The sequence below is a fragment of the Ambystoma mexicanum genome, chromosome 4p, assembly GCF_040938575.1.
Source record: "Ambystoma mexicanum isolate Mex_15411 chromosome 4p, UKY_AmexF1_1, whole genome shotgun sequence".
Classification (NCBI taxonomy): domain Eukaryota; kingdom Metazoa; phylum Chordata; class Amphibia; order Caudata; family Ambystomatidae; genus Ambystoma; species Ambystoma mexicanum.
In genome coordinates, this window is record NC_090927.1 from 693,203,211 (window position 1) to 693,228,827 (window position 25,617).

At 47.4% G+C, this 25,617-nt stretch overlaps 1 protein-coding gene across 1 annotated transcript in view; it reads right to left on the reverse strand.

Moving 5' to 3' along the window:
* LOC138453423 (CD109 antigen-like) overlaps nt 1-25,617 on the reverse strand; it is a 1,481,241-nt gene that overhangs the window by 1,039,283 nt on the left and 416,341 nt on the right. The window contains exon 9 of the mRNA XM_069606256.1: nt 25,255-25,390. Within this exon, the coding sequence (XP_069462357.1) occupies nt 25,255-25,390 (136 nt within the window). The remainder of the gene's footprint in view (nt 1-25,254; nt 25,391-25,617) is intronic.

The following is a 25,617-nucleotide window of genomic DNA, read 5'->3' on the forward strand; positions in this document are numbered from 1 at the left end:
TCACCGTTCTATTCGACATGACCCAGAGGACCTGTATTTTGCACAAATGACAAATGCGCACTCAGTACGCCCCTTTCGCTCGGTCACCGTGCGGCCTGCTCCTTCCTTTGTTCCGGACATTGGTCGGCCATTTTGTGTGGTCTTTCGTCTCCGGCGCTCCTTATCTTTTCCGCACAGATCTCTGCTGCCGTTCTTCCTACACCTTCCAGAAGTTCACCACGCGTGGCCCGATCATTCACACACCGACATGTGTATTTCCAGCGGTCGTCGGCCCATCGTTACGCACTTTTTTGCCCGGATCATTACAGGATCTCGGGAGCTCCTCCAGATCACGTCCTCCTACATGGCCCTCGTAGCCACGCCCCCTTATAGGGACCTATATAGTATGCCCACAGGAGAGGAGGAGATGGACATACAAGCGGCACTATCTGAGATAAGTCTACCCCGACTCACTGAGGACGGACAGATTAGAAGTCCCCATAACGAGAAAATGTGATCAAAGATCTGCCTAGCAACAAGGCCCCAGGGGCAGATGGGCTCCCCAGTGAGTTTTACAAGGAATATAGGGCAGATATCCTCCCCCCATTGTTGTCAATGCTGAATGAGGCATTGGAACAAGGCAAGCTACCCGAATCACTAAGGGAGTCGGTAATTGTCCCTCTCCACAAACGTAACCAACTAGACATGACTGTGGGTCATATAGACCTCTGTCACTACTGAAATAGGACGGGAAAATCCTCATGGCAGTTATGGCAATGAGGCTGAGATCGTTGATAGTCCAGATTATCCACCCGGACCAGAGGGGATATGTCCCGCATAGGAACATCACTGACAACTTGAGAAGGCTACAGCACATAATAGATTACACAAATGGGAATGCGGAAGAGGTGGCAGTGGTCTCCCTTGATGCTGTGAAAACATTTGACTCATTTAAGTGGCCCTGGTTGCTGGCAGTTCTGAAAGCCTTCCGCATGGGACTCATGAATATAAAATGGGTGGAATTATTGTATAGTGCCCCGATGGCATGATTCAAAATGGGCCGCGTGATTTCAGAGCGGTGGCAACTGAGTAAGGGGTGTCCATGGTCCTCGATGCTCTTTATACTTGCGCTGGAGCCACTGGCGGTTTACCTGAGAGCGGAGTTTGGGGAGGTGGGAGTAAGCACACAAGAGGGGAAACATTTGGTCTCGCTTTATGCAGATGGCATGTTGCTGTATCTAATATATCCGGAAGAGAACCTACAATATGTCCTGGAGGTGCTGGCACGGTGCACCCTAGAATCTGGTATATCGATGAATCCCTCGAAATGTAGTTTGTAACCCCTGGGGGGATATAAAGTTAAGCCTGTGCAAAGCTTGCCGGTACTGCCCATCAAATGGGAGCTGGCTACGTTTAGGTACCTGGGAGTAGATATATACTGTGTCCCCAAAGAGGAACATGAGCATTACACAGTGAAAGCAGTGGAAAGGATAGAGAAGAGCATGGAGTTCTGGGGGAGGCTGCCATTAACTATGATGGGTCCGGCGGCGCTTCTGAAGATGGTAGTGCTACCGCGACTACTACATTACTTCACAAATGTCCCCTTTGCAATCCCAAAAGTTTTTTGATAGATTACACAGTGTATGCCGGGGCTTCATTTGGCATACATTGAGAAACAGGGTGGCGTTATGGAAGCTCCAGAACTCATACGAGCAAGGGGTATTAAATTGGCCAACTTCAAAATGTACTTTATAGCTAGTCAGCTGCAGTGTGTGGCCAGATGAACGTCGGATGAACCGACTACTGAATTGAGGCTGCTGAAAAAGGCGGGTGGTCCGTTCTTCCTGAAGGAAATGATATATGTACCAGATATACACAGAACCAGTGAGCACCTCCTGCTGCGCCTGGGCTGCAATATATGGCATAGAGCACTGAGGATGTTAGGTTCTGCAGCACCATATTCCTTACAGGTGCCACTGGCGGCTCTAGCGAGAACAGACAAACAGACCAGGAAGAATGTACGGAAGAGTTGGGAACCCAGGGGTTTGGCCACAGTAGGGGATATGCTCAAAGAGGGGAAGCCACAGAGATTCCAAGAGCTGGTAGCAGACACGGGGATACATAGTGGGCAGTACATCACACATGTTAGGCTGCTGATAGACTTGAAATTGAGATGGCCAGACCCCACTATGCCCAAGCAGCCGCACAGGGTGATCGAGTCCTTTTATGATGTATCAGAAGAAGGACATGAAACTTCACAAATCTATGAGTTATTGATGTCCGCAGTGGGAGCGGAAATAGACCAAGCCAGAGGGAAATGGGAGGCAGACCTGGGAACACTGCTGTCTGATGGGGAATGGAGCAGAGTGAAAAGGTATCACAAGAAGGTATCGAGAAATGCAAGATTTCAGCAGATCCAGCTGTATGTGACACATGGAGCATATTTGACCCTGTACAAAATAGCCAGGTTTAATCGGACGGGTAACCATGTGATTTTGAAATGCGGGGAGAGAGATGCTAACTTGGTGCATATGTTTTGGGCTTGTGCAGAAATTAGTAGTTTCTGGAGGGAGGTGGCACAGTTGCTGGTGAATGCGGGGATCACATTAGATGTAGATTCCCCTAAAGCCTGCCTGCTGGGATGCTTCCCGAGACCCAAGCTGTCTGAACATGTAAGTAAGCGAAAGACTTAGCATGCATCCTGGCAAAAAGGAGAATAGCAATGGGATGGAAAGCACTGGAGAGACCAGTAGCGCGAGTATGGTGGGGGGACTTGATAGAATGGGCCGATGTTGAAACGGTGGTGTGGTCGGAAGTGTCCAGAAGGGAGGAGGAACCAGAAGTGAGAGGAGGTGATATGTGGAAACAGCTTACAGGAAATCTGTCCGTCTCTGCACATGTCACCCAGGATGCGGAGGAGATCCATGAAGGCGAATCAGTGGCCACTGAAGAAGTGGCGCCTATAGCTGAATGACCGCGATTAGGAGTATAGGGTAGGCCAAAGGGAAGGGGGACAGGGGTTTGGGGAGTTGCGAGGGAAGTTGTTATGCATTTGGTGTATCCAATTGTAATTATTAAAATGTACACGGTTGTGTTTGGTTGAAAACTGGTCATACAGGGCTCTTGTAAAATCCTCTGTACTGTTGAAAGTCTTTGACCGACAGTTGATTGGAAAGCCAAGGGAAATAAATCCGGCTTGGTGAAATGAGTGTATGAACAGTGTGTTGAGGTTGGCAAGAATGAATCTGGCAGAGGGATGCTAACGAAAGTGGACAAAGTCTAAAAGTCCCATAGTGAACTGTTTGGTAAAAGTTGGACACGGCAGAGGGAAGCTGACAAAAAGGGCAAAGCCTGAAGAACTGTTTATAAAGACACAGACTTGAGAAAGTAAGAAAAGCCACAGTGAACCCAGAGGAGGGAGGCTGGCGCCTGAAAGGGGTCCGAGTCTGAAAGATGGTGATCCGGATGGAAAGTTATCACCCAAAGTTCATTGAAAAAGGAACTGTTTAGTTGATTTGCTGAATATGATTTATGAAGCGTCAACACCCGAAAGAGGGGTACCCATGGGTGAAGCCATCACTCAAAGTATACGTGTAACTGAACTTGGTGTTTTGTTTGTTGAATACATCAGGCCTTGAAGGCAAGAGACTTTTGTTAAGAGACTTGACCATCGAAGAACCTGACAAATGGTATGTAACTGTTGGCTTGTGCTGGGAAAGCTTGAGCGTGTGCTGTGCTCAGAAGTCACACCCTGACTTATTATTTGTGAACACTCCTTTCTTTATTGAAAACCCTATCCTCCACACTTTCTGTAATTAGTTGCAAGGATTTGGTAATCGTTTTTTGTTAGTATAGGCCTTTTATTTTGACACAAAAGCCACTAGGACTGCATTCTTTTTCATTTGATGGTCGGAACTTGCTCCCATCTTAGATTTAGGTGTAGATGAGGCGTTTTTCCACCCTGCATTCAAGAAACACCCTTAAACGGTAATCACTTTTGTCAGAACCACGTTGAGTTTCCACGCCGGGGCAGGAGCCTTGACGGCGGGAATGATCGAAAAAGTCCTTTGAGAAATTCCTTGACGAGTCGGTGGAACCAAAATGAAGAGCTTCCTGGAGACCTGGTGTAGCGGGAGATATCCGCCAGCTGTACCTCGGTAGAGGCGTGCACCAGTCCAGCCTTGGCCAATAATAGCAAGTATGGAAAGATCTGCGGGGCTTTGACCCACAGATGGGTAATCTTCTGAGACCGGCACCACGTAGCGAAACGCTTCCATTTGTGACCATTGCAGTTAAAAGTCGACGACGCCCTGGCGAGGACCTCCCTGCAGTCCGCAAGCAGCTCATATCCTCCAAACTCTAGGGCTGAAGGAGCCAAGTCCTCAGGTTCAGCGATCCTGGGTTGTGATGAAGGAATGCAACTCTTTCTCTGGTGAGAAGATCCGGAACCACCGGCAGCTTGACCGGAGGGCTAAGCTGACAGGCTGAGAAGGTTTGGATACCAAATCTTGCTCGGCCAAGCCGGGGCAATGAGTATCATCTTGCATGGACACTGTCTGAGTGTGTTGATGACTCGTAGCAGGAGAGTGAATGGAGGGAATGCGTACAGGAACAGTCCTTCCCATGGGAAGGAGAGCGCGTCCCCCGGGCTCCTCGGTTGGTGGAATCTGCTGGCAAACTTCTGGCACTCGGAGTTCGCCACTGTCGCAAACCGATCTATCTGGGGCCTGCCCCATTTGATGAATAGGCAGTCCACCGGATCCCGATGAAGCTCCCACTCGTGGCAGTAGCGCAGTTCGCTGCTGAGGGAGTTTGCAATGGTGTTCTTGACTCCCGCCAGGTGAAGGGGACGAGAAACATCCCTTATCCGACGGCCCAGCGTCACAAGTCCTGCGCTTCTTTGGAGAGCGCCGGTGATCGAGTGCCCCCGGCTTCCTGATGTAAAACATGGTTGTGCTTTCCATGAAGATCCTCACCACTTTGCCTTTCAGAGACTGTAGGAATGACTTGAAGGCCCAGAACACTGCCTGTAGCGCCACGATTTTGATATGAAGATCCTTCTCCTCCATCAGCCACAGGCCTCTGGCATGCAGACGTCCGGTGTGTGTTCCTCAACCTTCTAGGAATGTGTCCGTGGTGAGTGTCTCATTGTATGGGGGGTTTTGAAACCCTATGCCCTTGGTGATGTTGGAGCAGATGCCCCACCATCGTATCGCCCGACGGATCTCCTTGTTGAGAGAGATCTTGTCCGTGAACCTTCCAGATACCTGTATCCAGTGGGCAGACAGGAATTCCTGAAGGGGTTGCATTTGCAATATGCAGAGCCACTTGCAGGACAACATCATGCCCAGTAACGACTTGATGGCCCACACCGTGGCTGACTTCGTCGACAGTCGTTGCACCTTCCCTTGAATGGCTGCTACCCTATCCTCCGAGGGTGACGCCGGGCAACACACTGTACTGAATCTGGTGCGTAGGAACAGCGCATACTGAGATGGTGGTAAGCAGAACTTTGGATAGTTGAGGGAGAATCCAAATCCTTCAGTAGATGGACGGGCGTCTGTGTCCCCGTCCGCCAGCACCTGCGAGCGGGAGCGAATCAGCCAGTTGTCCAAGTCCGGGTATACCTGTATGCCCTGTAGACTTAGATGGGCTGCCACTGGTGCCAGGCCTTTCGTGAACACTTTGTGGGCCGACTTCCAGCCGGAAATGCAGAGCCTTTAACTGGTACTGCTGTTCTTGCCCCACAAAATGTACAAACTTCTGATGGTTTTAATGGGGTTGTGGAAGTAGGTGTCCTCCAGGTCCAACAACGTCAAGAAGTCTCCTTTTTCCAGTTGGCTGAGCACATGTTGCAACGTGACCAGTCTGAACTTTTGAGTATTTGTTCAGACGTCGTAGGTCTAGGATGGGCCTGCAGCCCCCGGTCTTCTATGTAACCAGAAAGTATCTGGAATAGGCCTTGCAACCATTGGGGAACTAGCTCTATCACCCCTTTTTGCAGCATGGCCCGTACCTTTTCCAGGAGCAGATGGATGTGCTGCTCGCGACGGGTAACCGGAGGAATCCGCGGACAACTGCGTTGAACCTCCAGGGTGTGCCTTTGGACGAGAGCGCCCAGCACCCATCTGTTGGTGGTGATCATTTCCCACTCGCTGATGAACTTAGTCAGCTGGCCTCCTACTGGGATGCACGAGCGGGGGCCCGATGTCCCGGTCGGTTCAGGCTTGCTTTGGCACCGGCGTCCTCCCCTGTGGGCGACGGTTACGCAGTCCTCTGCTACCGTAGGCCTGGGAACGGCCTCTGTAGGCTTCCTGCATTGAGAACCTGGAAGGCTGTCAGTACGATGTGGAGAAACATTTGACAACTTATCCCTGGAGGAGCGAAAAGACGAGCAGTGCTGCTGGAGAGTGCACAGGGAACAGGCCGTCTCTGTATCCGTCTTGATGGCCCAAATAGATTCTCTCCATTGCAGGACATGTCTAGCACCTTCGCTAGGACCTCCTGATGGAAATGTGTGGCTTTCATCCAACCTTGGCGAAGGCAGACACTGTTCCCCATTTGCCGGAACCCTGTGTCAGTGGCGTCCAAAGCCACTGTGATGGCATGATCCGACACCACTTCCCCTTCCTGCAAGAGCGCGATTGCCTCCATCCTCTTATCATCGGGGAGGAACTCCAGAATCGGCCCCAGCTTGTACCACAGCTCCCTGTCATAGCTGGCCATGATCACCAGTGAGTTGACCACCTTGATAGTGGATGCTGCGGTGTAAATCACCTTAATTCCCATAGCGTCCATCCTTTTCCCCTCGCTGTCCGAAGGGACCTAAGATGAGGACGGGTTGGCTGACTGTTTCCTCGCGACTGCCGATACCACCGAATCTGGTGATAGCTGCGACCTCAGGCACTTGGGTGCAGAGTGCAGCACCCTATATTTCTTCTCCAGCCTATACCGCTTGGCTGGAGCCATGCAAGGGTTCTTCATGAAGAACCAAACATCGTCCAGAAAGGGCACTGCCATGATAGTCTTTCCTCTTGGCCTTGCGCCTTTGATACAAGAAGTCCTCCTTCCTCGGGCACCAGCTGGAATAGCTCGGAAGCCCTGGAGATCATGGAGTGGAACAATCCCACTTCATCCGGTGGGGACATCCTGTGTGAAGCATCCAAATGTGGGGATTCACCATCCGCTACGACAATGTCTTCGTCATCATTCGTGATCGTGGCCGTATCCATCCTCATATCAGTGTTTGGGTCTGCTGGGGGAGAAGGGACCCGACGGGGAGGAGGAAGTTGAAATGGGGACGTCGGATGACGCTTCCTCTTCTTCGCTGGAGGCTGACCGGGGATCTGGGGGACCACAGGAACCAGAGCCGGATGCATCCTTATCTGGATCTCTGACACCAAGGTGTGTAGAGTCGACAGAATATCCAAGCATATGTCCCTCGGGTGAGAAGGCAGAACTAGGCCCTGCGCCATCATCGCCATCACCCTACTCTTCAAAGTCCTCATGGACCCTGTGTAAGGACTCCTGATCTTCGTCGTCCATGGACGACATCTCCATGGTTTGGGTGATGGCCTGGGAGGGCTGCTTCGGGACCTCCTCGGCCCCCCATTCCCACCCCCCAAGGGTCTTGAACCAGGGCCTGAGACGGGTTCACCCCTTCTGGCATGCCTTCAGACTTTGCCAAAGTTACTGCGGCGGTGTTGCGCCTCCGAGGTAGGGATACTTGCTGAACCGTGGGAGCTACCCTTACAGGATAACCACCCTTAGCTGTCATGGTAGTAGCAGTCGTCGACGTCGCCAACAAGGTCTTAGCCTGTGCCGGTTAAGCCTGCTTGGGCTGTTCGGCCTTCTCCTCCGTCTGTGGCTTGTCGGATTTCTCATGTAGTTTAGCCGGGTAGATGACTTCCTCTTCGAAGAGGAGCTTGATTGTCGGCTGGCAATGGAGGCGGAAGGGGATGCTGATCAAGCCCTATCAACTTGGGGACCCGCTTCAAGGGTAAATCCGGTGGACCCGGACTTGCAGCTCTTGGCCTTATCTTGGACCCCCACGGATGAGGCGCCCTCAAAGGACTTAGAAGACTGCTCCTCGGGCCGGCCGGTCCTGGGTGAGGCATAACCATGCTCGGAGTACTGGTCAGAGGCCTTGACATCCATGCTGCCAGCCTACTATGCCTGTCCTTCGAAGTTTTCTTGGAGAAACCAAGGCATTTCAAATTGTTTGCGTCCTCCCACATATTCCTCATCTTATGATATTTCCATATCCAGCTTCAGCTGCTTCAGAAATTCTTTCCAGCAGATGGCGCTGCTCATCAACGCCTATCGACACGATGTCCCTCAGAGGCCTCCGACTCAGTGTCAACGATGGTATAAAGCGCATGCAGCGACTGTTCGCTTCAGTTCTGTTTTTCCACGAGTAAAAACCATTAGAATGGCATCGTCATCAGCGTCTTCGATTCCGAGATCAGTGTTTAAGAAGTGCCAGGACTGTGGGGTAAAGATGTCCCTTATGGACCCCCATCGGGTGTGTCTGTGGTCCCTCGGTTCCTCTCAGACTACCTTCCACTGTAAGGCCTGCCTATCGATGATGGCAAAAGCCCTAAAAGAGAAAAGAGGAAAACTGGTGGCAGATAGGTCAAAATCCCCATCGATGACTCCATCGAAAAGACAATCTTCAGATGAGTCGAGAAATACGTCGAAAGAAGACAAAACGATCGAGATCACGCAGTGGTTCTCACCACTCATCTTCGCAACCTTCGAAGGAAAGGCAAAATGGGTCGCTGTCTTCGTCATTGTCGAGTTCCTCCCCAGAACGTGTTAAATGCCCAGCGAAATCAGCCTCTCAGGGTGGGTGGGGGAATTTCAGAGTAGAAACGATGAAAGTAATTGATTGAGAATATGGCATTGACCCCCTCGAAGACTTATGAAAGCCATGCCCAAGTCGAAAGACTCGACAAGAAAAAAGATCCTGGCAAAACCTGTTAGTCCTCGGGCCCGGGAAGCAAGGCAAAATCTCGAGAGCGGTCGAAGGATCCCTCGAGTCAAGACAAATCTTCCTCGAGGAAGAAGTCATCGACGCCATCAGTGCTGAAAGACTCCTCGTCGGACCCTAACAAGTACACAGAAGGCGTCGAAACCCTTGACATCGATGGTGTCGAAAAAGTTGATGCCCCCATCAAGGCCATTGAGGATTACAGAGAAATTATCTATACCACTACCAAAAAAGGATTTTTTAAAATCACTTTCTTCTATTTATGAGGAAGCAGAACATTCCTCTGATGATTCACGTTTCTTTGGTCTACAATATGGAACACCTGGGGTCCCTGAACCCTTGATCTCAGAGAAATCAAGGTTGAAAAATGTACAGGAGTCCCTGCAAAAGGCAAGTGGACTAGATACGCCCCCAGAATTAGAATTTGGGAGACCTGATCATACTGACCATGCAGAAGGGTTTTACAGACATTTAATGTCCAGGGTGTGGGACGCAAACTAATGTATGAGCAGGATGATCTTACAGATATCCTAGATCCCCCCAGGAGGATCCTATTCTTCCTTTTCATGTGGCTCTGCAAAGGTGAGTAAATACAAATTGGGAGACACCAGAATTAATTCTGGCAGTAAATTAAAAACTAACATCCAAATACAGGGCGTCCAGTAGTGACACCAGTTATCTGACGAAACATCCCACTCCTGAAAGATTGGTGGTACAGGCTGCCACATCCACCTCAAAACAAAATGCATACCCGACTATTCCCCCAGACAGAGATGACAAGCGTTACAACGCTTTGGCCAAGAAAATTTTCTCTGCGGGGAGTATGGCCCTAAAGTCAGTGAGTGCTACATGCACATTGGCTAGGTTCACTTAGACTATTTGGGAATGTATAGCAATGGCGGCTGAGCATATGCCAGAAGGGGGCGAAAGAGACAGATTTTTAAAATCAGTCAAGGATGGGAAGGACGCAATGTGCGAATTCCTTCAGACAGGTCTCGACACTGCTGACAGTATCAGCAGGTCAATGGCGGCTATTACAGTAATGTGCAGATTTGCCTGGTTAAGAAAGTCCGGTTTTGCTCCAGATGTGCAATCCAGACTTCTTAACATGCCCTTTGACGGCACACATTTATTTGGTAGCAAGACTGACAAGAGCCTGGAGAAACGGCAGACCTCCAAAGCAGCAGCAAAATTCCTTGGTGCTGCTATTAGGCAGCCACAAAACTGGCCCACTGGCACTCCTTGTAGGAGTAGGTCCTTACGCTTTTACTTCTCATTTGGAAGGGGGAGAGGACTGTCCAATCAAAGGGGTCAAAAAAGATTCCCCCATGATGGACGGGGAAGAAGTACTAAGACCGCCCAGGCAGCAGCTGCTTTACCTTCAGCCACTGCTCCAGCCACCTCAAAACATCTCTGGGGCCTTTGTTCAGAAGACCCCGGTGCGAGGCAGACTCTCACTGCATTTGAAAGAATAGCGAGGCATTACTTCAGATGCATGGGCATTAGAAGCAGTTGTCCAGTGTTACTGCCTTCCCTTTCTAAAAATGCCTCAGACTCATCCACTGGGGTACAGCTCTTCCAAAGTTCCAGATCCACTCCTTATGCAGGAAATCTTGAACCTGCTAAAGAAAGGTGCTATAAAACCAGTACCTGTAGCGGACAGGAACAAAGGTTGGTACTCTCTGTACGTCCTAATTCCCAAAAAGGATGGAGGATTGAGACCCATTTTGGACTTAAGAGACTCAAACAAATTCCTCAGGAAGGACAAGTTCGAGATGGTTACCCTTTCTCAGATCCTCCAGTTTCAGGACTGGATGGTATAATTGGACCTTCGGGATGCTTACTTTCATGTGCCAATCCATCACAAGCACAGACAGTACCCGAGGTTTGCTGTTAACGGTTCTCATTGTCAGTTTCGAGTTCTGCCATTTGGGCTGACCTCCGCCCGAGGGTTTTCACCAAGTTGATGGCGGTGGTGGCAGCAAGTGTCAGGAGGGGAGGGATTTACATTTACCCCTACCTGGATGATTGGCTGATCAGGGCCAGTTCCCCCAAACAGGCCCTGGAACATCTCAGCTATACCGTTCATTCTCTCCACGTACTAGGCTTCTCCCTCAACTTCAAGAAGTCCCACATAATACCATTTCTAAAACTCCAATGCATTGGAGCAGTCCTAGATGCATCCCTGGGAAAAGCCTTGCCACCAGTAGTGATGGATCAAGACATTCTGCAGATGGTTACCAAATTCCAAAGTGCCCAGCGTCTCCTGGCCTTTGACTTTCTGAGGTTGCTCGGCCTCATGGCATCCTGCATTTTTCTGGTGCCAGAGGTGCACCTGAGAATGTGATCTCTCCAGTGGGCCCTCAGGACTCAATTGTCTCAATTCTCAGGCATAATGTCAGATCTGCTTCAGGTTCCAAGCATGGTCGCACATAATCGACTGTGGTGGGCCTGCGAGGACAACATTCTGAACGGAGAACCTTTCTGACAGCCATGGTGGAGATGAAGGAAGTAACAGACACCTCACTCACAGGGTGGGGAGCACATACCGAAGATCTGACAATCACTGGTCTTTGGTCTCAATCGCAGTCCAAATTACATATCAACCTTTTGGAGCTGAGGGTTCTCAGACAAGCGCTGAAGGCCTTTCTGCCCTCTGTGCGGGAAAAGAATGTCCTCCTGATAATGACCAACAACATAGTGGCCATGTACTACCTCGACAAGAGAGGAGGTGAAGGGTCACTACCACTGTGCAGAGAGGCAATGCAGCTCTGATACTGGGCAATTCAAGAAGTAATCTCCCTATCACCAGTTCACATAGCCGGAGTGGAGAATACGTTGGCGGACGCTCTGAGCAGGCAGAGCACAGTCTCCCAGGAATTGGAACTAGCTCAGGAAGTCCTTCGAGAGATCTTTACCCTTTGGGGAACCCCTCAAGTTGATCTGTTCACAACCAGTGCCAACTGGAAGTGCGACCGGTACTGCTCAGGGGAATTTCACCTAAGAGGAGCTCTAGGGGACGCGTTCATAGTGGACTGGGAGTTTCCACACCTCTACGTGTTTCCTTCAGTATCCATCATTCCTCAAGTCATCAGGAGTTTGAGGAGGTTCAGGAAATCCATGATCCCAATTGCACTGGATTGGGCCAGGAGGAGGTGGTACCTAGACCTTCTGGACTTGTCCATCTGCCCTCCAATACGTCTTCCACATAGATATGACCTGCTCTCTCTAGAGAGAGAGAGAGATAGAGAGGAGGGTTGGGTTCTCCATCCAGAGGTCAAGACACTCAACCTTCAAGCATGGTTTCTGAGATTGAGATACAAGGATTGGAACCTCCCAGATGACGTGATGGAGATTTTGCTTTTGGCCAGAAGGCCAGCAACAAAATCCTTGTACTGCTGCCATTGGAACACTTTCTGCAGCTGGTGCAGGGATAAGAATGAGGATCCTTTTACATGCAGTATACCTATGGTGTTATTCTTATTACACCTGGCCAATCTGGGGCTCCAGGCTGGTACAATTAAGGGGTATTTGGCAGCGTTCTCTATTTTTAAGCGCTGTATGAAGAGGTATCTTTCTTCAAGATCCCACTTGTGATATAATTCTTAAAAGGACTGACAAATACATTTCCTCCGGTCCCATTTCAAGTCCCAATTTGGGACCTCAACTTGGTGTTGAAATTTCTAATGTGTGCTCCTTTTGAGCCTAGCCATTCCTGTCCTTTAAGGTTATTAACTTTAAAGACCATCCTTTTAGTGGCCATCACATCAGCTGAAGACTGAGTGAAGTTCAGGCCTTGTTCTGCAATCCTCCTTAGACAATCTTCTATAAGGACAAGGTGGTCCTTAAGGTTAAACCTACTTTCTTACCTAGGATTGTGTCTGAGTTCCATTTACCATCATTTGATCCTCCTCCTCATCCTGGAAAGGAAGAGGAGAGGTTACACAGACTTGATACAAGGCGGGCACTGATTTTCTACATCTCTAGGATGTAGAAACTAAGATATGATGACCAACTTTTTGTAGGCTATAAGGGCCACAGTTGGGTAAGGCAATTTCTAAACAGACTTTATCAAGATGGATCATTTTAGGAATATCTGATTGCTACAGACTAGGGGGAAAGGATCCTGCGGAAGATCTTAGAGCTCATTCAACCAGGGGCATGGCTACCTCCTCTGCATTTCATAGGGGAGTCCCAATTCAAGATATTTGTGCGGCAGCCACATTGTCATCCGTAATAAATTTTACCAAACACTATAAATATGGACTCTTCCTCAAGCCGGGAAGGTTTATTTGGAAAGGCAGTCCTATATTCTGTGCACACAGACTCCTAAATTATCATGAGTCTGAAAATTCTGATTACCTCCTCCAGGAATACATAGACTGATTTGTGAGTTTATCATAAAATGCGGAATATGTGGGAGGCACAATCCATTCATAGAACAAGTAACGTTCTTTCGACTGGATGTTCTTCCCACGTATTCCTCATCGCCCTTCCCAACCTGCCCCGCAGTAGAATTTTCCATGTGATGACAGTCTCCGCTCTTTGAACAGGAGTAACTGTTGGGTGTAGGATATCCTATACATGTTAAAAACGGAACTGAAACCAACGGTCTTTGCGGGTGCGTTATACCATCGATGATGTCCACATCAAGACGGAGGCCTCCGAGGGACATCGAGTCGACACTCCGTGCCCTCGGCTGGAAAAGAATTCTGAAGCAGCTGAAGCTGGATATGGAAATATCATAAGATGAGGAATACGTGGAGGAATATCCAGTCAAAAGAACGTTACCAAGGCTAAGTAACTTGTTCATCTCACATTCTACCTCCTTGTGGTACGAGTGCAGGCAGTAGAGGCATTGCAGTCGCTTGTCCACCACAAACACATTCCATACCCCGCATTTGGTGCAGGGCCTGAAGAGAGACCTTCCCTCCTTCTCCTCCATCATGGTCGGAGGACGCGAAGTAGGCCAAAAGGCCTTGTAGAATCATTGATGATTTTCACCCTTGAGGGACACGGAACTTCACCGACAATGGGTCCCCGCTGTGAGCAGATGCAGAAAAGAACACACAGGCTTCTTTGAACTAAGAATTGAACCTTTTTCCATCAAAAACACGTACAAATAGCCCAAAGAGCGAACTCGAGGACTCCCAATACTGAAGCGTGCAGTAAAAATCTGAAGATGGCTGCCAGAGGAGGACTGTCATTGGATGGGGGCAGTATGACCCAGAGGACAGTGACTGGTTTAGAGGAGAAATACAGTTTTTAAGTGAAAGTGAACACATTTCCTTTTAATGAGGATTCACAGCCTGACAGGGAATATTCATGAGCATGTGAATCCATGACGGATCCCATGCTGGAGAATAGGTCATAACCTCCAGCCCCACTTCCTCATCACACTCCTTACTATTTGTTGGTTTCCCAAGCAGCATAAACCTAGCCGTGTTGGAAACTGATAACTAAACACTGCTCACTAGTTTAATTTATTGGAATTCCAGAGAATTCAGCATGCACTGGACTGAAGGATCCTGAATGAAAGTCGAAAGGCAGGGATGCTCCCATCACAAATATGTAGGGCATCATAAATGGGATTAATGAAACCCAGATAGCAGAATTGCAAACGTCCTTTATGGAAAATTCCTGGGCCTCAGCCCAGAAAGTTGACATCCATCTGTTGGATGTAAGAGAGCTATTGCCCTCTATTTAACATGTCTCAATCATGGCTTGAATCCACCAATTAAAAGTTGCAATAGATGCCTTGAGAAAAGATGGACTGGTTCTGAGGCCAACTATAATTGGGGCCAAGCAAAATAAAAAAAATCAGTCATTAGTAAGGCATGCAACTATCCAGTGCACCCGACCATGTGATGCCACGAGAAAAGGCATCTTCCATGACATGACTCCAATATCTACCTCACTCTTAGGCTCAAGGGGTGGTACTTGGAGCTCCTTGAGAACCAGGAGGAGATGCCAAAAGGGCAGTACTGGTCCCTTCTAATGCTGCTGGATCTTGAAAGTTTTGAACAAATGGTGAATGAAGGGCTACATTTCCTGGAGTGCTGAAACTGGTTCCAATAACCCCCAGACAGCTGCCCACTGACATTGGAGGGTGGACATTGTCAGCCCAAACACACTTCAAATAAAATTTGGGATCTTATAGTTATTCACTGAAACCTAACATGAATTGCTGGATGAGCACCAGGCTGCTAAAGATTTCCTTTTTTTTTAATCATATAAAGGAGACAGAAATTACATTTCTAAAAACAATGCTGATCTATACATCCAGTATGGTGTGAAAGTCCCTGCCTGTACAATTGGTCTTGAAAAAATAGACTTAGTACCTAATAATTTTCCACAGTATCAAAACAGTTTATTTTAATAAAGTATATCACAACAATCCTTTTAAAACAACTCTTAAAACGGATTTTTCTTAAAAATGACTCAACACAAGGTAGATGTAAATACAGTACAAATCACTAGTTACACACACATATATATATTCCCATAACACACAGTACAAAAACATACAAAAAATGATTTCACACTTCTTCAACACACTGAGTGTTATTAGCTCAGGTAAAGCGATCCCGACATGTTTCAGTTCCTCATTGCGCTGACTGCATGAACTTTCTTCAGGGGAAGAACTTTATTATTCTTATTCTCCACCATGTAATCCAGGGTCACACAAAGAGATTTCAAAATAGTGCTCTTAAAGCCAACAAATAAAGAAAGGGGGGGGGGTGGTATCACTACACATCAACACCATCCAAACATGTAAGTCAGAAATAGCTCCACATTAATAGCTAGACACCAGTACCCTTGCTGCTTAAATGCAATGTACTGGTAGAGGTCCAATGGTTGCTGTCAACCATGTCTCCCAAATGTTACAAAAAACAACTACATACCTCCTAAGTAGGATGTTCGTAGTGCTGGTCTGCAAATATGCAGTCGAGTAACCTCAGACTTTTATAATCAAGTCCTTGAAATGTTTCTTAATGGTTCTTTAATAACCCAGATCCTGGTCACTGCTGCAGAGGAACACACAAAACATAGGGGTGTGTTAAACACAACCACCACTTAAAAGATTTTGAATGTCTTGTCTGCCGACTCTTTCTCTCTCCTAGCCATTCCCTTACTGTGGCTACTATCCATCGGCCACCTGGTCAAATTTCCTCCTTCCTCTCTGAGTGGGCTGACCTCTCCTCCTCACTCCTGTCCTCAACCACTCAACTCCTCTTTCTTGGTGACTTCAACATCCACCTTGATGCCTCCTGTCCCCCCACTGGACTCTTTCGTGACCTCTGCGACTCTCTCTCACTCTCTATTCTCCTGTCTGGGCCTACTCATTCTGCAGGGCACACTCTTGATGCTCTGATCTCTTCTGACCTTCCCCTCTCTGTCCCTCTCTCCACTCCTCTCTCCTGGAGTGATCACTTTCTCCTAACCTCCCACCTCACCCTCCCTACCCCACAGGCAAAGCCACCCTCATCATTGCCACCCACCTTCTCGGTCATCCGACCCATGAAGCGCGTGTCAGTTGAGGCTTTCGCTGCCACCTTCTCGCCCCCCCACCCCCTTCGGCTGACTCCCACCCTGACACAGCCCTCTCCACTCTGCTATATCTGATACTCTTGATATCCTTGCCCCTGTCATGAGAATCCGCCTGAAGCCCAAAGCCAAATGTAACTCCTGGTAGGACTCGGCTCTCGTCACCCTAAAACGCAAGTGCAGGGTGGCTGAGAGGAAATGGCGTGCTTCACGTTCATCCTCTGATAAACTGGCCTGCCGCCTGCTCCAAAGGCAATACCGTCTCTTCGTTCTCACCAAAAAGAGCCCTTATCCAAGCCCGCATCTCTGTGGCATCCAACAACTCGGCTGAACTCTTTAAAATCTGCAAGGAGCTTGCCAACCCTGCTGCAGTCTCTACCTCTCCTGTCCCCTCCCAGTCCCTCTGCACTGCACTGGCCTCTCACTTCATCTCAAAAACTCAGGACATCCTGTCCTCACTCTCCTCCTATCACCTCCCTCCCTTCCCGACTCTTCCTCTGGCCCTTCTGCAGCCACCCCTCCTCCCTCCTTCTCTGCCTTTCCACTTTTTTCTGCTGACGAGGTTTCCAGACAAGTCCGATCTATGAAAGTCTCGTCTAAACAGGTTCACCCCTGTTCCTCCAAAACTATCAAGGACCACATCGACTCCCTGGCTTCTACCCTGGCTGACTTTTGCAACCACTCCTTCACCTCTGGAGTCTTCCCATCCCCCCTCAAGCACTCCCTTGTGCACCCTCTTCTTAAGAAACCCTCCTCCGACCCCTACTGCCCGGCTAACTATCGCCCAATCTCCATCGCTCCCTTCCTGGGCAAGCTCCTGGAGAAACTGGCCATCTCCCAGCTTAACCTCCATGCTGAAACTGTTGGTAGTCTCCATGACCATCAATCTGGCTTCAGAGCGGCCAGAAGCACGGAAACTGCTCTCCTGAACATCCGTGAGGACCTGCTCTTGAACCTCGACTCCAACACTCTGTGTGTTCTCATTCTGCTTGATCTCTCTTCTGCCTTTGACACTGTCAACCATGCCATCCTGCTCAACCATCTCCGTGATGACCTGGGTATCACTGGTCAGGCTCTGGCGTGGCTGACCTCTTTCCTTTCCAATCGACCCTCCCAGGTCCAACTTGGGTCCTTCCTCTCCGACATCTTTTTCTCCACCTGTGGTGTTCTAATCTCTCTCCCTGGCTGTTCAACCAGTATCTGGCACTCCTTGCCCACCGCATCGCCGCTCTCTGCCCCTACTTTCAGTGCTATCCGGACGACACCCAGCTCATTTTCAGGCTACCCTCGACCTCCTCCTTTCCTTCCCTCATCTCTGACTGTCTGTCTGCCATCCAGGAATGGTGTGCCGCCTATGACCTCTGCCTTAATGCTAGTAAGACTGAGATTCTACTCATCGGCACACCCACTCCCTCCTTCCCTGTAGCTCTCTGGCCATCCTCGCTTGGCCCTCCTCCTGCTCCTACCTGCAAGGCAAAAAACCTCAGGGTCATCTTTGACTCCACACTCTCCTTCTCTCCTCATATATCTGACGTCTCTAAGAAGTCATACTACCAGCTGCACCTCCTTAGAGGTATTCTTCCCTTCCTCTCCTTCTCCCAGAAGCTCACTGTCTCCCGAGCCCTGGTTCTCTCGAAGCTGGACTACTGTAACAGCCTCTATCTTAATCTGCCTGCCTCCACTCTCCGCCCCCTGCAACTCATCCAGAACAGAACTGCGAGACTTGTCCTTGGCCTCAAGCCCAGGGACCGTATCTCTCCAGGACTGAAATCTCTACACTGGCTCCCAGTGGCTGCGAGGATCAAGTTCAAAACCCTCTGCGTTGTCCACAAGGCCTTCTGGGGCCTGGGGCCTAAATACCTTCAACTCGCTCTTCCTAAATATCTTCCTTCCCGAGCCCTTCGCTCATCCATTTCCAACTCCCTCAGGGTCAGCCGCTTCTTGAAGCAACGAGTCGGGGGTCGATCTCTCGCTGTGGCAGGGGCCTCCCTCTGGATCAGCCTTCCTGCCTCCCTGAAACTTGAGGAGAACCATCTCTGGTTCCGGAAGCACCTCAAAACCTTCCTCTTTGCTTCTGCTTTCTCCCTCCCTCTCCCCTGCTAAAGTCTCGACTGAATCTGCACCGAATCTGCAACTGGGCCACTCTCACCGACCTCGGTCCTGGTCCCAGCCACTCTCCTCTTGCACTGCCTCCCTGGCAACCCCTGCACTGAGGGACTGTCTCTGTATCCCTACAGCCCCCCCTTTCCCAGCACTTGTCTGCACTTACCTTGCACTTGCCACCAGCTGGCCCAATTTACTTACTTATTCTACTTACTTGTACTGCACTTCCCCCTCCCCTTCCCCTTGCACTTGCACTTTTCCCTTCCCCCTACCCCTGCACTTGCGCGGTCTGAATGACACCTGGCCTAGTAGGATCGTTGTCTGTCTTCCCCTTGATCCCCCCCCTCCCTGCCTCGTCGCGCCTTGAAACACTTGTGTATAGGCGCGTTACAAATGCCATATCATATCATATCATACCTCCTCTGCAGTGGATGTACACCCGCCAGGTAACCGATCGTAGTCCCTTCCACGGTCCTAATTATTATTCTCTCCTTGCGTTGCCAATGTGCTTTCAAAGTGGGCAACCTTAAAATAATGACGGTAGAAGTAAAACGCCACAATTCAGAATGTTAAACCATCTAGTTATTAGTCATCTAGCATCCTAATATTCTGCATATATCTAGAAATTACCTTGTAAATGGATAGAACTTCCAATATGTAAACGCTCCGATACTCCAATGCATTGACCAGATCCGTCCCGCGATATTACTCCCAGCGTCCTGCTCGTACTAAGCGTGGGAGATTCAAAGCCGTCCCTATTGGGATCAACATAAACAACGGACTGACATTGTCTTCTTCATAGAAGTAGAAAGCGGATTGCACGGCCGCAAATGCACTCGTGAAAAACATCATGGCAACCATCACTATTTCGTGCCCATTGTATCCCTCAAGAGATGGTTACCCACGTGCAAACTATTAAAGTTATTGAAGCGGATAATGGAAAGATCTTAATTCACGGCCGATTCGGGGGCATAGTCATGCAAACACGACTAACATATACGGAACAATAATGCCAGAATGGAAAATTTCGTGCTCAATATATCCCTCGTAGGATAGTAGCCCACAGGTAAAATTACAAATATTAAAGCGGATTGTAAAAGGATAGTATGACACCCTAATTCACGGCCCTGGCGGGAGCGAGGACATGGAAAAAGGACTATATCATGTGCAGAACAACCATACAGGGGCAGGGACTCAAAATAGAGTCGGCACTGGATTCCATGTTGGAGAACCGAACTAGCCATTTCCAACATAACTATTCTAGACAATGAAACCACATAAAATATTTGGGTGACACGTGTTGTTCCAATGACCATGAACGACCTCCCTTAAACAGTTCTTTAACTATTTCTATACATGATTTTTCTAAACAAATAAATAAAACCGCATAAAATATCTTGCAGTACAGTACATAATCAGTTGATGATACATATTGGTCCAAAAAAGGAACAAAATCTTTTCAGACATCAAATACATTTTTTCATTTAGAGACACAATTTCTGCTGAGATTTACTGAACAATCTATGCCTTCATATTACCAAATTGGTTCCAAGAGGCTAAAAATTATTGAGCGAGACATCAGATTAGACTTAAAGAGCACATTATTGCATATCCCACATTTGCCACCTTATTTCTGCGTGTGTTGCCAGTCTATTTCCTCATTGAGGCCAATGATATGACTTTGACATCTATAAATCATTTTCTGTTCAAATAGTATAAGTTTACAATCTATTTCTGACTTATTTTTACCACAAATCTTCTTCAGGATCACCATCTGAAATCCTCGTGAGAATGTTTCATTTGAACAAAATGTTTAACCATAGGTGCCACTAGTACTTTTTTTTATGCAACTACAATGCTCTATCATCCGTGTGCGACATTTCCTATTTGTTTTTCCTACATATTGTAGTCCACAAGGACACGTGATTAAATAAACAACATTTTCTGTGTTGCAATTGGTCATATCATTCAGTATCCACTATGTAGTTGGATTCAATATAATCTGTTTGGTTTCTTTAGTCGTGGCACACATCACGCATTTTCCACAGGGAAAATGTCCCTTTACAGGCGGGAGTCCCCGCAATGTAGTTTGTCTGGTTTCTGTCAGTTGTTTAATTGATATGTCATTCCTGATAAGCATCTCTCTAATATTCTGGCTTTTCTTAAAAGCCCGAGGGGTAAATTTATCATTATACACTTTTCTCCACGTTTTGTTAAGGATGCCTTTGATTTTATATGACAAATTCGAAAAGGTGTTAACAAATACAATACGATTGTCCTTGTCGTCTCTTTGTCTTTTTTCTAGTAATGCCTCTCGGTTGTTATTATAAGCTCTTTTAAAAGACGTCTTTACCAATTTGGCTGGATAGCCCTGGTTACACAGTTTTTTGGACAGAAAAGCAGCACTCTCCTTGTAATCCTGCTGTAAACTACTATTTCTCTTAAGCCTCAAAAATTGCCCGAAAGGTACATTGGCTTTGATGTGATTAGCATGATGGCTAGAGAAATTAAGAAGAACATTTTTGTCAGTTCTTTTGTTGCAGGGTTTCACTTTGAGACAACCACCATGATGAACGATGGTGATATCTAGGAAACTGATCTCCTGTGCATTGATCTAGTTAGTAAATTTTAAGAACGGATTCTGTACATTCAGCCATTCCACAAAAGGTTCTGCCTCTGTGGCTGTACCTTCCCATAATATAAAGATGTCATCTATGTACCATAGCCATTTCGATAGATGTTTTCTGAAAGGATTGGTACTGGGATAAAGTATCAATTTCTCAAAGTATTCTACATACAAATTGGCAAGATTCGGTGCCATGGCAGCACCCATGGCCGTGCCTTCAATCTGTTCAAAAAAGGCTCCTTGGAACTGTAAAAAGTTCAGAGTTAAAGAAAACTCTTTACACCACATGATAAAGGCATTGTTCACGGGGTGTCCATCTTCTCTATCTCCTAGGGTTTCCTCTATCACTTCCAGGGTGGCCTTTTGAGGAATGACTGTATACAAAGCTTGTATATCAAGGCTAATCAGAAAAAAACTGCCCTGGGGTGAAAGGCAAATTCTCAATTTTGTTAATAGCATCTGATGTGTCTCTGAGATAACTGCTCATTTTAAGAACAAATGGTCTTAAATAATAATCAACAAATTTTGATAAGGGTTCTAGGATGGAGTGAACTCCGGATACAATGGGTCTACCGGGAGTATTGGTAAGGCGTTTGTGCACTTTGGGTAGAGTATAAAATACCAGTACTCACCCTTGTTTTCTGATGAGGTAGTCACATTCCTGTTTACTAATCATTTCTGCCTCGTATGCCCTCTGTACTTTAGTTTCTATAATATCCATCAATGTACCTGATGGATCAGAAGGTATGGGACGATAACTTCTACCATCGTTCAATAAACGTAGGCATTCCCCCACGTAATCGTCACGATTGAGTAGCACAATGGCGTCGGCTTGCCTCACTATTACATCTTGTACTCTGGCTAATTTTGAAACCAAATCCCGTTGAGCACTACCAAAGTTGGAATGATGAGAGATGTCTTGTTGTTCCAATTTGTGCACTTCTTTGAGGACCTGTTTTTCAAAAACTCGAGACTCAGGAGTATGACTCTGAGTTGGTGCGTTAAAAGTAGATTTGTTTCTCAGCCCAGTGCGATTGAGATTCTCATACACATTGTCATTCTGAAAGAACTCATTCAAATGGACCTTACACAAGAAACTGTGGAATTCAAATCTAAACTCAAAAGGATCATGGTATTTAGTGGTGACAAAATGTAAGCCTTTATTGAGAACTAACTCTTCTTTTCTGCTTAGAACATAGCTCGATACCATTGAGTCCTCGCCCTGCTGCGGGTTTGTATCCGATTCCCAATCCCCTCGGTTGGGTCACTGTCCTAAAAATGGACGTCCTTGTCTTTGTTTGTTCTGGTACCGTTGTCCTCGACCTCTACCTGTACCCATTCTTTGTTGATTATTGGGGTCGGTGGATCCTGTGCTCCCATCATCACTAGAACTATAAGAAGTGTTGCGGAAATGCACCCTTTTCTTAAAGGGGGCTTGATTGTTTGTACCCTGTAGATTGTTTCCAAACTTATAACCATCAGTGATATAAGGAAAAACCTTTTCATGTGAAAGATTTCCAGTAGTGTTTGTGAGCGTATAAGGAAGAGGAGTGCAGTAACTTTGCAAGAGATCCGGCACCATTTAGGAAAGACTCAGTTGAAGCAGTTCCATCAGTTGAACTTCCATGCTGTTCGCCTCAGAACCTTGATGATCGACTGTAGAAGAGCTAGTGATTGTAATGGGGAGGGCTACCCTGGAAGATTGAGTGCCTTCGCTGATGTCATTGAGAGACAGAGAGAGTCCACCAACACCCACCTAGCACCCTCAAGTTTGATCTTCTTGAGGACTCTGAAGAATTGGAAAAGGAGGGAACCGGTGGAGCAAGCCACTAGACCAAAGACCTGATGGAATATCCACCATCCACTCTGTGTAGCCAGATTTCATAGAACAAAACCACAGGAGCGAACTGGCTTCAAAGATAAAAGATCTATCCAAGGCAGTCTTCACTTGTTCACTATGATCAGGAAGCTCAGAAGGTGAAGGCAAGCCCACTGATGAGGGAGACCACCAGCTTAGTCATTCTGCCAAACTGTTCTCCATGCCCAGTAAATACGCTACCTTCAAGCCTGGTAGATGTTCCTCAACCCAGGTAAACAACTGTGCTGTCAGGGTATTCAGGCAGCGATTTTGGGTGCCCCGCCTCTCGGTTGACACATTCCATGGCTACTTGATTATCAGTTATAAACAACACACAATGGCCTTCCACTGTATGACTGAAATGCTGCAGGACCCAGAAGATTGCTGCTGTCGCCCTCCAATTGGAGGAGCTCCGGCTGTCAGACTGCTCGACAGGGCTTGAGCCAGCAGGTTGTCCAGTGCTTTATTTTACTTTATACATGTATCCCGTGGACCTCTGGGTTTATGGGCGAAAGACAAAAACATAACCTACGGAAATCAGCAAGAGGGCAGAAGGTTGTGACTACAAAACCTGAAAAGCTCTAAAACATACCTGAAGAGCAAAGTCTTCAATTTCGTCTTAAAGGTTTCAGTGCTGTGCCAAAACCATTCAACCTGGCCTCTTCATGACCAGGAATGGTGCCTCCCGATCTAGGGGGAACTCAGACTCTGAGGGTTCCTGACTTCCTCCAACAAGCTACATGCTCCAAATGTCCACAGATACATGGAGTCATACTCCCTTAGACTGAAACCTCTGTGTCAAGAGAACGTCAAATGGGCCAAGGCCCAAGAAGAGCCTTTGCAAGTAGTAGCCGACATATTCCCCTGAAAACATAACTAGTTACTAACTGTTGACATTTCTGAAGACGGGCGTTGTTTCCATATGGCAAAAACGGTGCATTCTCTGGAATTTGAAAGAAAGGCTATGCCTTCAAATATCAAATATTGAGTCGGTACCAGGGTAAAGTTCTTAAAGTTGATCTTGAACTCACGCTTCTGTAGGACTTCATGCACTCTCCGGCAGAGACAAGGACATTCGGATTGCAATGGATCCTTAATCCTCCAATCATAAAAATAAGAGTGAAGCACTACCTGGATTTGAAAGGCTATGTTCTGAACCATAAATTGCCGGTTTTTATGATAAACTCCATGGATTAGGACTGGCAGATAAGTGTTTTACAAGTCGATAAAAGCTAGGGAGTCTCCATGGTGGGTTGCTAAATAATGTAATGATTCAACACTCGGCTCCAGAAGAGTCAGGAATTTCCCTGAAAGTATCTTTATTAAAGTCAGAAGTGATGGAAGGTTGCCTTTTGGATGGCCTGTGGCACTTTAACGATGGCCTTCTTTCTTAGCAGCTGTTGAACCCCATCAAACAGGGCAGCTCTTTCATGGAATTCTTGGGTCAAGGGATGAATTCGCCCCAAATCTTCATTAATGGCAAAAAATTGACAGTATTTCTCATTTTATAATGCAACTTATAATTGCAATAATTTTTCGAAAACATCCCTTTCGCCCTGCCACTGGGCCTCATCAGGGGTTGGGCAGAGCGGGACAAATGCAGCGATAACGCTATTACTGCCGCATTACAGCTCCGCCCAATCCCGAGTTTGTGGAGACTTGGAGGATTCACCCCCACCTCTGTGCTGGAGGTAACTCTGCTGCCTTTTCGCCCATTTTTTGGTGCAATTAACGCAGCGCTATTAGTAATTGTGCCAAAATAAAATGCCCCATTGAGTACTATGGACTCGAAAAAAAAAATTGGGATTTACTGCACCACTGCAACTTGGGAGACGGTGTTAATAGCGCCAGGCCAAGTTGTGGTAACGCTAATTGAGAAAATATGTCGGGATACCGCCCACTCGTGATGAGGCCCAATGTATTTTAATGTCTCGTCTATTAAAATATTCGAGACCGATTTCCAATGCCATTACTATGAAAGACACTTTGTTTATCTGGCCAGCCCAACATGTTTCAAGCGAGCAGTGCAACAGAGTGTCATGCTTTCCAACAGCAAACTTAAATTCAGCACCACCATTTAGAAGCAACGTACCTCAACGTGTGTGGATTGTAAATTATGATTAAACTTGCAGTGCTGCAGAAACATACCTGTAAGGGATTCTGTGACCACAGCCAGAATATCCAACGACAGGGAGGCATCATTTCGACCAAACCTCTCTTTGTAGGACGTGATTAATTCTTTTAGTTGAAGGGGGTCGAAGGTAAACTTAACAGATCCGTTTATCTGTAAATGAAAGAAAATGTGGGAAAGCGTTAAACAAAAGCATACACCACAAAAACTGGCTGGGCTAAAAATGCACACATCGTACAGATCATTTCTTTTTGTCGCAACAGTGCAAAAGTGCTTGAGGGAAGAGAGCTGTATCTGCATCCCCATTAATTCCCAACCGTGCTGCATTGCTCTATTTTAACTGAAGCTAAAGCTCCTCTGGGTCTGCAAACAATTAGAAT